Below are 16,856 nucleotides of genomic sequence, written 5' to 3'. Positions count from 1 at the left end.
CAAGTGCTAGAATTATAGCTTTGTGCTGCCATACTCAGTTTGTTGCTATCTTTTTTTTTAATTTTTTTATTATTTTTTTTATTTGTTTATTATTTATTTGAGAGTGACAGACAGAGAATGAAGTAGGCAGAGAGAGAGAATGGGCGCACCAGGGCTTCCAGCCACTGCAAACGAACTCCAGATGTGTTCGCCCCCTTGTGCATCTGGCTAACGTGGGTCCTGGGGAATCAAGCCTCAAAATGGGGTCCTTAGGCTTCACAGGAAAGCGCCTAACTGCTAAGACTCCAGCCCTCAGTTTGTTGCTATCTAATTTCAGCAAAGTGCTAAAATTGTTTTGTTCTAATAAATCTTTTCACTCAGATATTTTTCTGGAGTTTCCATAGCCATGTGAGTTCCTGGGCTTAAAAGGCTTTTCTTAGGCTATACATGGTGGCACACACCATTAATCCCAGCATTCGGGAGACAGAGGTGAGAAAATCACTGGGTTTGACATCAGCCTAGGGCTACAGAATGAGTTCCAGGTCAGCCTGGGCTAAAGTGAAAACTTACCTCAAACAAAAGATAAAAGAGGGCTGGAGAGATGGCTTAGCTGTTAAGGTACTTGCCTGTGAAGCCTAAAGACCCAAGTTTGGTTCACCAGTATGCACATATGCCAGATGCACAGGTGGTTCATGTGTCTGGAGTTTCTTTGTAGTGGCTACAGGCCCTGGTGCCCCCATTCATTGTCTCTCTATCTGCCCTGTTCTTTCTCTCTCTCTGTCTCTCTCTTTCTCTCTCAAATAAATAAATACTTTAAAAAAAGATAAAAGAAAAATGAAAAAAAATCTTTTCTTGCTTACTGCTAGAGGCCAGCAGCCACTGATTTTGAGTAGATGCCAATCTACCTAAGAATTACCATAAAGTATTTTATGGCTTATGTGGGTCCTGGGAAATCGAGCCTCGAACCAGGGTCCTTAGGCTTCACATTTTTTTTAAGATTTATTTTTATTTATTTATTAGAGACAGAGAGAGAGGGAGAAAGAGACAGTGGGTGCACCAGGGCCTCTAGCTACTGCAAACAAATGCCAGATGCATGTGCCACCATGAGCATCTGGCTTACATGGGAACCTGGAGATTCAAACCTGGGTCTATAGGCTTTGCTAAGCCATCTCTCCAGCGCCCAAGAACTACCATAAAGTATTTTATTTATTTATTTATTTTATTTTATTTTTGTTGTTGTTATTGTTTTTCAAGGTAGGGTCTCACTCTAGCTCAGTCTGACCTGGAATACACTCTGGAGTCTCAGGGTGGCCACGAACTCGTGGGGATCCTCCTACCTCTGCCTTCTGAGTGCTGGGATTAAAGGCGTGCACTACCACGCCTGGCTGTTTGTTTGTATTTATTTATTTATTTATTTATTTATTTATTTATTTATTTATTTGAGAGCAACACACAAAGAGGCAGAGAGAGAACAGGTGCACCAGGGGCCTCCAGCCACTGCAAATGAACTCCAGATGCATGCACCACCTTGTGCATCTGGCTTACGTGGGTCCTGGGGAATCGAGCCTCAAACCAGGGTCATTAGACTTCACAGGCAAGCCCTTAACCAATAAGCCATCTCTCCAGCCCAAGTATTTTATTTTTAAGACAGGGTCTTATGTAACCCAGGATAGCTTGAAGTTCATTTTGTAACCCAGAATGACCTTGAACTCCTTATAGCTCCTGCCTTAGTCTCCTAAGTAATCAAATTAAAAGTATGTACCACTGAGCCCAGCTCGGTTTTTATGAAATATTTTATTTATTTGGGGAGAGAGAGAATGGGCACACCAGGGCCTCTTGCCACTGCAAATGAACTCCAGATGCATGTGCCATTTTGTGTTTCTGGCTTTGGGTTGGTACTGGAGAATTGAACCTGGACCATTAAGCTTTGCAAGCAAGTACCTTTAATCCCTGAGGCATCTCTCCAGTTCCCAGCTATATTTTTTATCTGAAAATGGTAACAAGTATTGCTAGTTACCAGTCTTACCAACCCCTTCAAAACCTTCTGGAACCATCCTTCCATCCCTTTTTTCCTCTGAGACTATACAAGAAGTGTGTATGTTTTTTGTTGGATTTTGTTGATATTTTTGTTTTTTCAAGGTAGAGTTTTGCTCTAGTCCAGGCTGACAACAGATTTTTTTTATTTTGATGAAGGGTCTCACTTTAGCCCAGGCTGACCTGGAATTCACTATGTAGTCTCAGGGTAGCCTGGAACTCATGGTGATCCTCTTCCTCCCAAGTGCTGGGATTAAAGGCATACACTACCATGCCCAGCATGCCTTTATCATTTTGATATCATACCAGACAAAAAAAAAAATTTTTTTTTTTTTTTGGTTTTTTTATGTAGGCTCCCATTGTAGCCCAGGCTGACCTGGAATTCACTATGTAGTCTCAGGGTGGCCTTGAACTCATGATGATCCTCCTACCTCTGCCTCCCGAGTGCTAGGATTAAAGGCATGTGCCACCATGCCTGGCTTAGAAATTGTTTTTAATATTTATTTTTATTTTATTACTTACTTAACAGAGAGAAAGAGGGAGGGAAGGAGGGCGAGAGAGAGAATGGATATGGCAGGGCCTCTAGCCACTGCAAACAAACTTCAGATACATGTGCCACCTTGTGCATCTTGCTGACATGGATCCTGGGGAATCGAACCTGGGTCCTTCGGCTTTGCAGGCAAGTACCTTAACTGCTAAGCCATCCCTCCAGCCCCAGACTAGAATTGTTAATATGTGTTCAGTTTCTAGTTTTATGTTCTTCCTTACATTAAAGTTTTATCTATCATCTTTCTTTCTTATTCTTTTTGCTTTACTTACTGTACTGTCATTCCCTTCACACATACTAGGTTTTCTCTGTGTGTATAGTTTTGCTTGAAACAATCTTGCCATGTAGCCCAGGTTAATCTGGGACTCACTATGTAGCCCAGGCTGGCCTCAAACATGATGATCCTCCTACCTCAACTTTCTGAGTGCTGGGATTACAGTCATGTACCACCACACTTGCTGCATACTAGATTTTCTCACATGGGAAAATTTAGAAGAACTCCCTTGTCTTAGATTATCAGCATAGCTTTATAAATTTTTGTTTTGTTTTTTGAGGTAGGGTCTCACTCTAGCCCAGGCTGACCTGGAATTCACTATGTAGTTTCAGGGTGGCCTTGAATTCACTGTAATCCTCCTACCTCTGCCTCCCAAGACTGGATTTAAAGGCATTCACCAAAATGCCCAGTGTGGTGTATTTGTTTATTTATTTGAGAAAGAGAGAATGAACATGCCAGGGCTGCTAGTCACTGCAAATGAACTCCAGGTGCATGTGCCACCTTGTGCATCTGGCTTTATGTGGATACTGGGGAATCAAATCTGGGTCCTTAGGCTTTGCAGGCAAGTGCCTTAACTGCTAAGCCATCTCTCCAGCCCTGTTTGTTTTTAAAGCTAATCTTTCTATTGGAGCTCAGACTGGCCTTGATCTTGCTATATTACCTAAGAAGCCTCCTCACTTTGTATACTTGTGCTCCTACCTGTCAAGTGCTTAGATTAGAGGGAGGTGCCACTGTGCCTTTCTCAGCTGATTCTTTTTAAGTTCTTTTTAGTTTATTTTTATTTGACAGAAAGAGAGACAGACAGAATGGGTGTGCCAGAGCCTCTAGTCACTACAAAGGAACTCCAGTTGCATGTGCCATGTTGTACATCTGGGCTTTATCTGGGTACTGGGAAATCAATTTTGGGTCCGTAGGCTTATGTGGGTCCTGAGGAATCAAACCTGGGTCCTTTGGCTTTCTAGGCAAGTGCCTTAACAAATAAGCCATCCCTCCAACCCTAATTTTTTTAATTTTTATTTATTTATTTGAGAGAGAGAAAGAGAATGGGTGCACCAAGGCTTCTCACCCTGCAAACGAACTCCAGATGCATGAGCCACCTTGTGCATCTGGCTTACTTTGTCCTAGGGAATCGAACTAAGTCCCTTTGGCTTTACAGGTGAGCACCTTAACTGCTAAGCCATCTGTCCAGCCCCCACCTAACTTTTTATTTTTTATGAGAGAGAGAAAAACACTAGGGCCTTTAACCACTACAATTGAACTGCAGACATGTACATCTGGCTTAAGTGGGATCTGGAAAGTTGAACATGGGTCCTTCGGCTTTGCAAGCAAGTGCCTTAACAGCTAGGTCATCTCTCCAGCCCAACTGATGTTTTGTCTTGTTCTGTTTTTGTGGTTGGTTGTTTTGTTTTTTTTTTTTTTTTTTTTTGAGGTAGGGTCTCACTCTAGCCCAGGCTGACCTGGAATTCACTATGTAGTCTCAGGATGTCATTGAACGCATGGCGATCCTCCTGCCACTGCCTTCCAAGTGCTGGGATTAAAGGTATGTGCCACCATGTCTGGCTTCTCAACTGATTTATAGTTTAGTTTTTGCCTCTTTCCACACCACAAGGCTCATGAAATTCCTGACAGTTATTAGTTTGACTCAGTCTTATATTCTTGGTTCATACAGTAGTGATTGGCATGTGGCAAATACTTGATAAATCTTTACTAAATAAATGAATGAGGCCGAGCATGGTAGTGCACACCTTTAGTCCCAGCTCTTGAGAGGCAGAGGTAGGAGGATCACCATGATTTTGATGCCACCCTGAGAATAAATAGTGAACTCCAGGTCAGCCTGGACTACAGTAAGACCCTACCTCAAAAAAACAAAAAACAAAAAAATTAATAAATGAGTGAATGAACAAATACCCGTGTCTGTTTGATATTTGGGTGGGGGGAGTCTTGAGGTAGTGTTTCACTCTAGTCCAGGCTGACCTGAAATTCACTATGTAGTCTCAGGGTGGCCTCCAACTCATGGTGATCCTCCTACCTCTGCCTCCCCAATGCTGGGACTAAATGTGTATGTCACCAAGCTTGCCTAATTGATATATTTTATTGCCCTTATAGACACTTACCAGATTTACTTAGTGAAGTTTCATTTCTGTTAAATAATTTTGAGGGCTGAGGAGATGATTCAGTGGTTAAAAGGCACTTGCTTCCAAAGCCATACTGCCTGGGTTCACTTCCCCAGTACCCACATGAAGCCAGAGGCACAAAGTGGCACGTGCATCTGGAGTTTGTTTGCAGTAGCTGGAGGCTGTAGCATGCCGATACTCATTCAGTCTCCCACCAGCCCCCGTCTCTCTCTGCCTCTCTCAAAATATTTAAATATTTCTGGTTTTTCAAAAAAAATTATCTTCTAAAATCCTATGATATTTAAATGATTTTTCTAAAACTTGGAATTTAAAACAATGTCTTTGATTTGTCAAACGGCAAATTAACACTAGAACCATCTCTGTAAGAAGAAACCCTTTGGTCTTTTTTCAACTGAGATATATTATCAGTTGGCATCATAGAAGCAATATTAAGAATATTGAAGCTGGGCATGGTGGCGCACACCTTTAGTTCCAGCACTTGGGAGGCAGAGATATGAGGATCGCTGTCAAGTCAAGGTCACCTTTGAATATATAGTGAATTTCAGGTCAGCCTGGGATAGGGTGAAACCCTACCTCAAAAAACAAAACAAGACAAACAACACCAAAAGAATATTGAGAGACAGGTGTGGTGGCACATGCCTTTAATCCCAACACTCAGGAGGCAGAGATAGAGGATCACCATGAGTTCAAGGCCACCCTGAGACTACATAATGAATTCCAGATCAGACTGGATTAGAATGGAACCCTAACTGTCCCTGCAAACAAACTCTATACACATGCACCACTATTCTTTTCTTTCTCTCTTTTTTTTTTTCCATGTGCCACTTTTGCATCTGGTTTTCTGTGGGTGCTGGGTAATCGAACTCAGGCCATCAGGTGTTCCAAGCCTTTAACTGCTGAACCATCTTTCCAACCCTCTTTTAATTAATTCTTGAAGTCTCCTGTGTCAGGAGTGTCTATGACTTTTCTTCCAGTGCTGGAGAAAATGTTCCTTGTATCTTCAGCTCTTTCCAAAGCATGCTTGATTGCATACGTAGTCACTATGCATGCAGCTGAGAAATGGAATTTTATTTACCTATAATTGGTTTGTGAAGACCATAAATGACCCATGATTACTAATTGTGATTGATTGTTGCTTACTTGGTAGGACCAAAAAAATGAAAATTTCCTCTTAGGCACTTAAGTTGTGAAATAGATAAAAGTTGTGAAATTTGGATAAAGAGAAATGAAACTATAAAAAGGAATTTGGTTTAAGTTGCACAGATTTTTGAAAAAGCTGAAGGTTGACAATTGAGGAAATAATCAAATTAGACTTGGTACATTGTTCCCACAATACTGCAAAGAGAGTAAATGAAATTAAATAACTATTAATTTCCTTTGCTACTTAACTGGAACTTTGGTTGCCTTATATACTAATTTGTTAGGTAACCTTTTCCTCTGGGTTTTTTTGTTTGTTTGGTTGGTTGGTTTTGTTTCGTTTTGGCATTGTGAAATAGGGTCTCACTGTAGCCCAGGCTGACCTGGAATTCACTGTGTAGTCTCAGGATGGACTTGAACTCACAGCTATCCTCCTATCTCTGCCTCCCAACTGCTGGGATTAAAGGCGTGCTCTACCACGCTTGGCTTCTTCCTGTTTTTCTTAAAAATACTGTTTATTACTGGTTCACATTTTAATTAGGTTATTTATTATACTTGAGCTACAAGCATAGCAATTTTTGTTTAAAATTATATTTATTTATTTATTTATTTATTTTATTTTTGAGGTAGGGTTTTCCTCTAGCCCAGGCTTACCTGAAATTCACTATGTAGTCTCAAGATGGCCTCAAACTCACTGAGATCCTTCTATCTCTGTCTCCTGAGTGCTGGGATAAAGGCGAGTACCACCACACCTGTCTTTTGTTTGTTTGTTTTTGTTTTTCGAGGTAGGGTCTTACACTAGCTCAGGCTGACCTGGACTTCACTATGTAGTCAGTCTATATAGTTTCAGGGTAGCCTCAAACTCATGACAACCCTCCTACCTCTGCCTCCCAAGTGCTGAGATTAGTATCCACCACCATGCCCAACACCCTGGCTTTTTTCTGATGGTGGTAGATAACCTTTGTGTGTGCTAACAGTGAATTTATTAACAAATAATGTATATAAAATAATTTTTTTCATATTTGTTTGGTTGGGTTTTTTTTGGTTTTTTCAAAGTAGGACCTCACTATAGGACAGACTGACCTTGAACCTACAACCATTCTCCTGCCTCTGCTTCCCAAGTGAAAATCTAGTTGTACCACCACTCTTGGCATCTCTCTCTATATATAATTTTAATTGTTTTAATTTTTATTTATTTATTTGAAAGAGACATACAGAGAGAGGCAGAGAAAGAAAGAGAGAGAATGGGCACACCAGGGCCTCCAGCCACTGCAAATGAACTCCAGATGCATGTGCCATCTTGTGCATCTGGCTTATGTGGGTCCTGGGGAATCGAGCCTCAATCCAGGGTCCTTAGGCTTCACAGGCGAGCGCTTAACTGCTAAGTCATCTCTCCAACCCTATTTTAATATTTTATCTATTTATTTCTTGGAGAGAGAGAGAATGGGCATGTCAGGGCCTGAAGCCACAGCAAACAAACTCCAGATACATGTGCCACTTTGTTCATTTGCTTTACATGGGTCCTGCAGAATAGAACCTGGGTCCTTAGGTTTTGCAAGCAAGCATCTTAACAACTAAGCATTCTCTCCAGCCCTCTCTATATATTTTAGTTTTTTGGTTTTTCAAAGGACAGTCCCACTGTAGCTGACCCAGGCTGACCTGGAATTCACTGTGTAGTCTCAGGGTGGCCTTGAAAATGGCGATCCTCCTATCTCTGCCTCCCAGGTGCTGGGATTGAACATGTGAGCCACCAAGCCCGGCTTAGTAATTTTTTTTTTATTTAATTATTTGAGGGGGGAAAAAAAAGAGGCAGACAGAAGAGAGAGAGAAGGGTATGCCAGGGTATCCAGCCACTGCAAATAAACTCTAGGCCCCGCATGCACCACCTTGTGCATCTGGCTTACATGAATACTGGGGACTCACACCTGGGTCCTTTGGCTTGGCATACAAGCACCTCATCTGCTAAGCCATCTCTCCAGCCCTCTCTCTGTATTGTAAAGGCAAGAGATATAGTGTATTCTATCTTATTGACAATATTCTAAAATTGACATGAAAAGAGCTGCCAAAAATGAAAGGGACTGAAATTGTTTTATAAAATACAGAACTTCAGCCTGGGCATGGTGGCACATACCTTTAATCTCAGCACCAGGAAGGCAGAAGTAGGAGAATTGCTGAGTTCAAGGCCAGCCTAAAACTACATAGTGAATTCCAGGTCAGCCTGGGCTAGAGTGAGACCCTACCTCAAAAAAAAAAAAAAAAAGGAAGGAAGAATTTCTAACCTGTATTGCCATAAGGAAAGCAAAGCATTTACAATGTAGAATATTTGGGACAATAAAAGAATAATATTTCAATCAAATATTTAAAGCTGGGATCTCAGCAGTAGAACCATGAAAACCTAGATTCATTCCCTTTTTTTTTTTTAAATAAAGCCACCAACCTGGCTATAAGTATGTATTTTTTAAATATTTTATTTGTTTAAGAGAGAGAAAGAGAATGCACCACTGGGGCCTCTAGCCACTGCAAATGAACTCCAGACATGTGCGCCACCTTGCTCATCTGGCTTACATTGGTTCTGGGGAGTTGAATCTGGGTCCTTAGACTAAACAGGCAAATGCCTTAACTGCTAAGCTAGCTCTCCAGCCCTATAAGTATATATGTTTTTTTTTAAACAAACACAACTTTTGCTTTTTTAAAATTTATTTATTTATTTATTTGAGAGTGACAGAGAAAGAGGCAGAGAGAAAGAGGCAGATAGAGAATGGGCGCGCCAGGGCCTCCAGCCACTGCAAACGAACTCCAGACGTACGTCCCCTTGTGCATCTGGCTAACGTGGGTCCTGCAGAAGTCAAGCCTCGAACAGGGTCCTTAGGCTTCACAGGCAAGCACTTAACCGCTAAGCTATCTCTCCAGCCCCAGTATATGTGTTTTATAAGTATATTTTTAGTCCTGAGAATATTGTGAAAGATCTGGACAAAAAATTACAGGAACTGAAAGTAGCAAGGTCACTTTTGTTCAATACATAGTTGATGGTTAGAAGTCTTGGTGTACCGATTCCCCCCCTCCCTCCCTCCCTCCCTCCCTCCCTCCCTCCCTCTCTCTCTCTCTCTCTCTCTCTCTCTCTGTGTGTGTGTGTGTGTGTGTGTGTGTCTGTCTGTCTCTCATATATAAATAATTAAATAAATAGATGTAAAACAAATTTGTAAGCTCCCCAATTAGCCAGTCGTGGTGGCGCACACCTTTAATCCCAGCACTTGCGAAGCAGAGATAGTATCACTGTGAGTTTGAGGCCACTCTGAGACTGCATAGTGAATTCCAGGACAGCCTGAGCTAGAAAAACAGAAACAAAAACAAAAAATAAAATAAAATAAAATAAAATCTCCCCAATTAAAAGGTGCTTTCTTTTCCTTGTAATATTTGATGGCATCAAAATTTTTTAAATGTGGTTACAGGAGGTTTAGACTTCATTTGCTTGGTGGATGAATTCTACGTAGCAGGGAGAGGGTTCCCAAGGATTGCAGTGTCCACTATTGAGTATTTTCACTGGTGATTTCTCTCTCTCCCATTGAACTGCATTCAGTGTGGCTTTTTCCAGCTTTCTGTAGCTGGTCTACATGGAGGTTTTCAGCTCAGCTCCAGCAGGATTTCTCAGTGACCTTGAAGCCCAAGTATGTGGAGTCTTCAGCGATAGGGTCTTACCATCTATTCCTGGTAGGAAACCATGGGCTTCAACAGTGGCCTGTAGTGAATGTTTTGGGGGCATCAGGGACCTCCCTGGCCAACAACTCACTGGAAGGTATCTCATCCCTGGCACTGAAAATTTTCTAGTAACAATATATGATTTCTGGGTGTTCCATTGTCTGACAAAAGTAGGTTTCCATATGACTTATTTATATCCTCTTAGATTTTTGATTAGCCCTCCCTCCACCTTTCCTTTACTTAGTCTCTTCCCCTGACCTCACTTAGGGCTTTTCACCCCCATTAATCTGTTCTTCTACTTACATATATATAATACCATCCTATTAGGTCCCCCCTCCCTCCCTTTCCATTCCCTTTATATCTCCTTTCTAGCCTATTGGCCTCTGCTACTGAGTTTTATTCCTACTCACATACAAGTCCAATCATTTGTAGCTAGGATCCACATATGAGAAAGAACATGTGCCATTAGGCTTTCTGGGCCTGGGTTACTTTTACTCACTAAGTATAATCTTTGCCAGGTCCATTCATTTTCCTGTAAATTTCATAACTTTATTTTTCTTTACCACTCAGTAGAACTTCATTGTGTAAATAGGCCGCATCTTCATTATCCACTCATCAGTTGAAGGACATCTAGGCTGGTTCCGTTTCCTAGCTATTGTGAATAGAGCGGCAATAAACATGGTTGGGCGAGTATCTCTAAGGTAGTGAGATGAGTCCTTGGGATATATGCCTAGGAGTGGTATAGCTTGGTCATATGGTAGATCTGTTTTTAGCTGTGTCAGGAACCTCGACATTGATCTCCACAGTGACTGGACCAGATTGCATTCCCACCAACAGTGTAGAAGTGTTCTTCTTTTTCCTTATCCTCACCAGCATTTATGGTCGTTTGTTTTCGTGATGGTAGCCAGTCTGACAGGAGTGAGATGGAATTTCAACATAGTTTTAATCTGCATTTCCCTGATGACTAGGGATGTAGAACATTTTTTTAGATGTGTATATGCCATCTGTATTTCTTCTTTTGAGAACTTTATTTAGTTCTATAGCCCATTTTTTATGTTATTAATTTAATTTTTGGTTTTTCAAGGTAGGGTCTCAATCTTGCCCAGGCTAACCTGGAATTTGCTCTGTATTCTAAGGATGGCCTTGAATTCATGGCAGTCCTACCTCTGCCTCATAAGTGCTGGGACTAAAGGTGTGAATCCCCATGCCCAGCATTGGTATTGGAATTTTGATGGGGATTGCATTAAATGTGTAGATTGTTTTTGGTAAGATTACCATTTTCACAATATTGATTTTTCCAATCCAAGAACAAGGGATGTCTTTCCATTTCCTAATGACTTCTACAGTTTCTCAATTGAGTGTTTTCATTGTAGAGATCCTTCACTTCCTTGGTTAGGTTTATTCCAATGTAAAAGATAGTCAGATAGATAGATAGATAGATAGATAGATAGATAGATAGATAGATAGATAGATAGATAGATAGATAGATAGATAGATAGATAGATAGATAGATCGACCGACATGATGCAGTTGCAAATGTTTTTTCCAGGTTCCTTATATGTGTGTTTTTCTTTCACTTCAGCATGGAGTATCCTATCAAGTATTTTCTCTAGTGCTGAGTTTGTGTTCAAATATTCCTTTAGCCTGCTTTTGTTGTGGAATGTCCTTATTTCTCCATCTATTTGAATGGATAACTTTGCAGGATAAAGTAACCTTGGTTGACAGTTATCTTTCAGAACTTGGAATACATCATTCCAGGCCCTTCTGGCTTTTAAAGTTTGTGTTAAGCAATCTGTGATCCTGGTTGGGCTTGCCTTTGTATGTGACTTGATTTTTCTCTCAAACTGCTTTCAACATATTTTATTTGGTTTGAATGCTTGGTAGTATAATTATAATATGGTAAGGAGAGGTTCTTTCCAGGTTTTGTCTGTTTGGTGTTCTAAAGGCTTCCTGTGTCCACATTAGCATCTCTTTCCCAATTTGGGGGAAGTTTTCTTATATGATTTTGTTGGAAACATCTACTATGCCTTTGAAGTGAAATTCTTCTCCTTCTACTATACCCTGAATTCTTATATTAGATCTTTTCATAGTGTCCTGAATATCTTGAAATTCCTATTCATACTCTTCTATTAGTTTGTCTTTCTCTTTGTTGAACTGTATTAGATCTGTCACCTGGTCTTTTAGTTTAGATATTCTGTCCTCTCCTTCATCCATTCTACTGGTGAGATTTTCTACAGAGCTTTTTTAATTTCGCTGACTGTGTTCTTCATTGCTAGTATTTCTGTTACTTCTATTACCTTATTTATGTCTTGTATTGACCTCCTTATTTCATTAAACTGGTTTCCTGTGTCATCTTTGATTCCTTTGACTTCTTTGAACATATTTATAATCATTCTTTTGAAATCTTTCTCAGGCATTTCCTCTAAATCTGATGCATTAATACTTTTGGTGAATTTATATTGTCTTGATTTTTTTGTGTTTCTTGTATTACAATGTAGAGATTTTTGCATTTTGGAATAATTTAATGCTTAGGTTTTCTAATTATCTGCAGTATTATTAGATGTATCAATCAATCTGATGTTATGTTATTTCAGGGTAGGAGCTTAAGGTGCTAGGTGTGGCTTTTAAGACTCTCAAAGCAACCACAAAAGTGACCCTAGGTGTTGGGTTTCCCTGCTATTACAGAGAGCTAGCAGTCTGTTTTGTTCTCTTTAATAGATTCTGCATCAGAGGGAAACAATGGCTCATTACCTACTTGTTCTCTTTGGTTACTTATAGTCCCTTTATTGAATTGACTTCTTTTTTATTATCATTTTATTTTTATTTTTCAAATTAGCTCTAGCCCTGGCTAACCTGGAATTCACTATGTAGTCTCAGGGTGGCCTCAAATTCATGGCGATCCTCCTACCTCTACCTCCTGAGTGCTGGGATTAAAGCCATGTGCTACCATACCTAGCTCTGAATTGACTTCTTTTTCAGGAGTTTAGTTGCTTTTTGTTGTTGTTGTTTCAATATTTATTTGACAAAGAGAGGCAGAGAGAGAGAAGGGGCACACCATGGCCTCCAGCCACTGCAAACAAACTCCAGACACATGCGTCACCTTGTGTATCTGGCCTTTGTGGACACTGAGGAATCGAACCTAGGTCCTTTGGCTTTGCCAACAAGTGGCTTAACCACTTAGCCATCTCTCCAACCCAGGAATTTAGGTTTTTGTTTTGTTTTTGGTAGTCCTACATCTGCCTCAAAAGTGTTTCAGGGTTTTTTTTAGTTTTTTGTTTATTTTTATTTATTTATTTGTGAGCAACAGACAGAAAAAGGCAGATAGAGAGAGAATGAGCACGCCAAGACCTCCAACCACTGCAAATGAACTCCAGATGCATGCACCACCTTGTGCATCTGGCTTACGTGGGTCCTGGGGAATCAAGCCTTGAACCAGGGTCCTTAGGCTTCACAGGTAAGTATTTAACCACTAAGACATCTATCTGGCCCAAAAGGTTTTTTGTTTGGTTGGTTGTTTATGAGAGAGACAGAGGTATATATGATAAGCCAATGCTAGTATATTGTGTGATCTGTAGGTTTAATCATTTTTCTTTATGTAAACTGATTGACATAACCATGTCTCTTTTTCAGCTTAAATCTATATGCATGTGTATGTGTTTTTATAGCAGAAAAAAATGTCATCTGTGTGGAATAATGGCAGGAATTGTCACATCACTTTATTTAAAAAAAAAAAAAAAGAAAATATAAGAACTATAAGGTGTCTCACGCCTTTAATCCCAGCAATAGGGAGGCAGAGGTAGGAGAATCCCTATAAGTTCTAGGCCACCCTGAGACTACATAGTGAATTCTAGGTCAACCTGAGCAGAGTGAGACCCCACCTCGGAAAACCAAAAGAAAAAAGAAAGAAAGAAATGTACTTTCTTGGGCTGGAGAGATGGCTTAGTGGTTAGGGCACTTACTTACCTGTGAAGCCTAAGAACCCAGGTTTGATTCTCCAGTATCCACTACCCATGTAAGCCAGATGCACAGGGTGGTGCATGTGTCTGGAGTTCATTTGCAAAGGCTGGAGGCCCTGGCATACTATTCTCTCTCTATCTCACTGCCTCTTTCTCTCTTAAATAAATAAATAAAATATTTAAAAAAAAAACAAACGGAGCCGGCTGTGGTGGCACATGCCTTTAATCCCAGCACTCAGCAGGCAGAGGTAGGTGGATCACCATGAGTTCAAGGCCACCCTAAGACTACATAGTGAATTCCAGGTCAGCCTATGTAAAGTGAGACTGTAACTCGGGAAAAATAAAGAAAAAAAAACGAAATATAAACTGGGCGTGTGGTACAAATCCCAGCACTCAGGAGGCAGAGGTAGTTGGATGGCTGAGAGTTTGAGGCCACCCTGAGAATTCCAGGTCAGCTTGAGCTACAGTGAGACCCTACCTCAAAAAAAACAACAGAGCCGGACGTGGTGGAGCATGCCTTTAATCTCAGCATTCGGGAGGCAGTGGTAGGAGGATTGCCATGAGTTCAAGGCCACCCTGAGATGACAGAGTTAATTCCAGGTCAGCCTGGACCAGAGTGAGACCCTACCTTAAAAAACAAAAACAAAAAAAAAAAAGAAAGAAATATATATTTTTTATTTATTTATTTTTGGTTTTTCAAGGTAGAGTCTCACTCTAGTCCAGGCTGACCTGGAATTCACTGTGTAGTCGCAGGCTGGCCTTGAACTCACAGTGATCCTCCTTCCTCTTCTTCCCAAGTGTTGGTATTAAAGCTGCGTGCCACCACACTTAGCTATCAAGAAACATTTACAAGTAGTTTGCTTTATTGGCTTTAAACCTTTTTCTAATTCTGTGTCTAGCCTCTAAATTCTGACGTGTTTTTGGTTTTTTGAGGTAGGTTTTCACTCTAGTCCAGGCTGATCTGGAATTCACTATGTAGTCTCAGGGTGGCCTCAAATTCACTGCCATCCTCCTGAGTGCTGGGGTTAAAGGCATGCACCACCACGCCCAGCATCCTTTCTTTTATTTTATTTTATTTATTTATTTAAAAGAGAAAAAGAGGCAGAAAAAGAGAGAGAAAAAGTGCACCAGGGCCACCAGCCACTGCAAACTTCAGACGCATGCACCCCTTGTGCATCTGGCTTATGTGGGTCCTGGAGAATGGAGCTGGTATTCTTTGGCTTTGAAGGCAAACACCTTAATTGCTAAGCCATTTCTCCAGCTTTTTTTTTTTTTTTTCCCCCATTTAGGGTCTCACTCTAGTCCAGGCTAATCTGGAACTCCCTTTAGAGTCCCAGGCTGGCCTTGAACTCACAGCAAGCTTCCTAACCCTGAATGCCCAGCTAAAATCCCATTTTTGTAGCATACTATTAACAGTAGGTTAAGGCCTGCTCATTACAGAAGGGAAAGAAAAAGATGTATTATGCTAGTATTTCCAACAGAGTGAGTTAGTGCTTGTGTGTTTTACAGTATTTGTTTCATCCCTAGAAAACCCAGAGAGAACCCTCAAAATAAATTGGCAATGGTTTAGCTTATTAACTGTGATAAGAGTTTAAGGGTGTAGTATTCTATGAAGAGTCATTTGCTTCTTTTCTTGTGATCAACTTGTTTTGAGTGTTATTAATCATTCATCTTACTCATAAATGAGTTAATATAAGCCATGTGTGGTGATGCATATCTATGAGCCCATCACTCAGAAGGCTAAGAACAAAAGATGGTGAGTTTACCATCAACCTTTGATACAAATTTAGAACCTATCTTTCTAGCCCAGGCTGACCTGGAATTCAGTATGTAGTCTCAGAGTGGCCTCAAACTCACAGTGATCCTCCTACCTCAGCCTCCTGAGTGCTGGGATTAAAGGCATGCACCACCACGCTACAAGTAGTTTATATTCCTCGTGCTTTTTACTAATGTTTTAAACTATTTCCTTTCACAGGACTTTGCCTCACGAACTAAACTGGCTGTTCAAAAGCTAGTACAGAAGGTTGGATTTTTTGGAATTTTGGCTTGTGCTTCCGTAAGTGAATTATCTTAAAAGTTAGAAATTTTACTAAATGATAGGGCTACATTTTGATTAATTCATTCTTAAATATATACCCCTGAATGAACAAAACTGCTATTTTATGAATCATTCATTTCACTAAATGTTTTGTTTTGTTGTTCTGAAGTAGGTTCTCACTTAGCCCAGGCTGACCTGGAAATCACTCTGTTGTCTCAGGCTGGCCTTGAATTTACAATGATCCTCCTATCTCTGCCTCCCAACTGCTGGGACTAAAGGCATGCACCAATATGCCCAGCTATGAGCTGGTTTTGATTGCATACGTTCACAATATGTATATTTTATTTATTTGAGAGAGAGAAAATGGGCACGATAGGGCCCCCAGTTGCTGCAATGAACTCCAGACGCATGCGCCACCTTGTGCATCTGGCTTACGTGGGGAATTGAGTCTAGGTCCTTTGGCTTTGTAGTTAAGTGCCTTAACCACTAAACCATTTCTGCAGCCTCACAATATTATTTTTTTTTTAAATATTTTTATTTATTTATTTATTTGAGAGTGACAGACAGAGAGAAAGACAGATAGAAGGAGAGAGAGAGAATGGGCGCGCCAGGGCTTCCAGCCTCTGCAAACGAACTCCAGACGCGTGCGCCCCCTTGTGCATCTGGCTAACGTGGGACCTGAGGAACCGAGCCTCAAACCGGTGTCCTTAGGCTTCACAGGCAAGCGCTTAACCGCTAAGCCATCTCTCCAGCCCCACAATATTATTTTTAACTTAAGTATTTGATCACACAGTAATGGGTCCAGACCCAATAGACACTATTCAGTAAAAGCAAAAAAAAAATTCATTGTTATTTTTAATAATTTGTTTTGTTTTGCTTTGTTTTCATTTTTGGTTTTTCAAGGTAGGGCCTTGCTCTAGCCCAAGCTGACTTAGAACTCACTATGTGGTCTTAGGGTGACCTCGAACTCACAGTGATCTTCCCACCTCTGCCTCCCGAGTGCTGGGATTAAAGGCATGCACCACCATACCTGGCATATATTTTTTTAAGATTTTATTTT

General features: G+C 40.7%; 1 protein-coding gene across 1 annotated transcript in view; it reads left to right on the top strand.

The window, feature by feature from the left end:
- Vmp1 (vacuole membrane protein 1) overlaps positions 1 to 16,856 on the top strand; it is a 134,680-nt gene that overhangs the window by 84,129 nt on the left and 33,695 nt on the right. The window contains exon 8 of the mRNA XM_045158561.1: positions 15,734 to 15,814. Coding sequence (XP_045014496.1) covers positions 15,734 to 15,814 — 81 coding nt within the window. The remainder of the gene's footprint in view (positions 1 to 15,733; positions 15,815 to 16,856) is intronic.

The sequence above is a fragment of the Jaculus jaculus genome, chromosome 9, assembly GCF_020740685.1.
Source record: "Jaculus jaculus isolate mJacJac1 chromosome 9, mJacJac1.mat.Y.cur, whole genome shotgun sequence".
Taxonomy (NCBI): Eukaryota; Metazoa; Chordata; class Mammalia; order Rodentia; family Dipodidae; genus Jaculus; species Jaculus jaculus.
The sequence above is the reverse complement of the archived record's forward strand: the minus strand, read 5'-3'. Positions and strand labels throughout refer to the sequence as shown.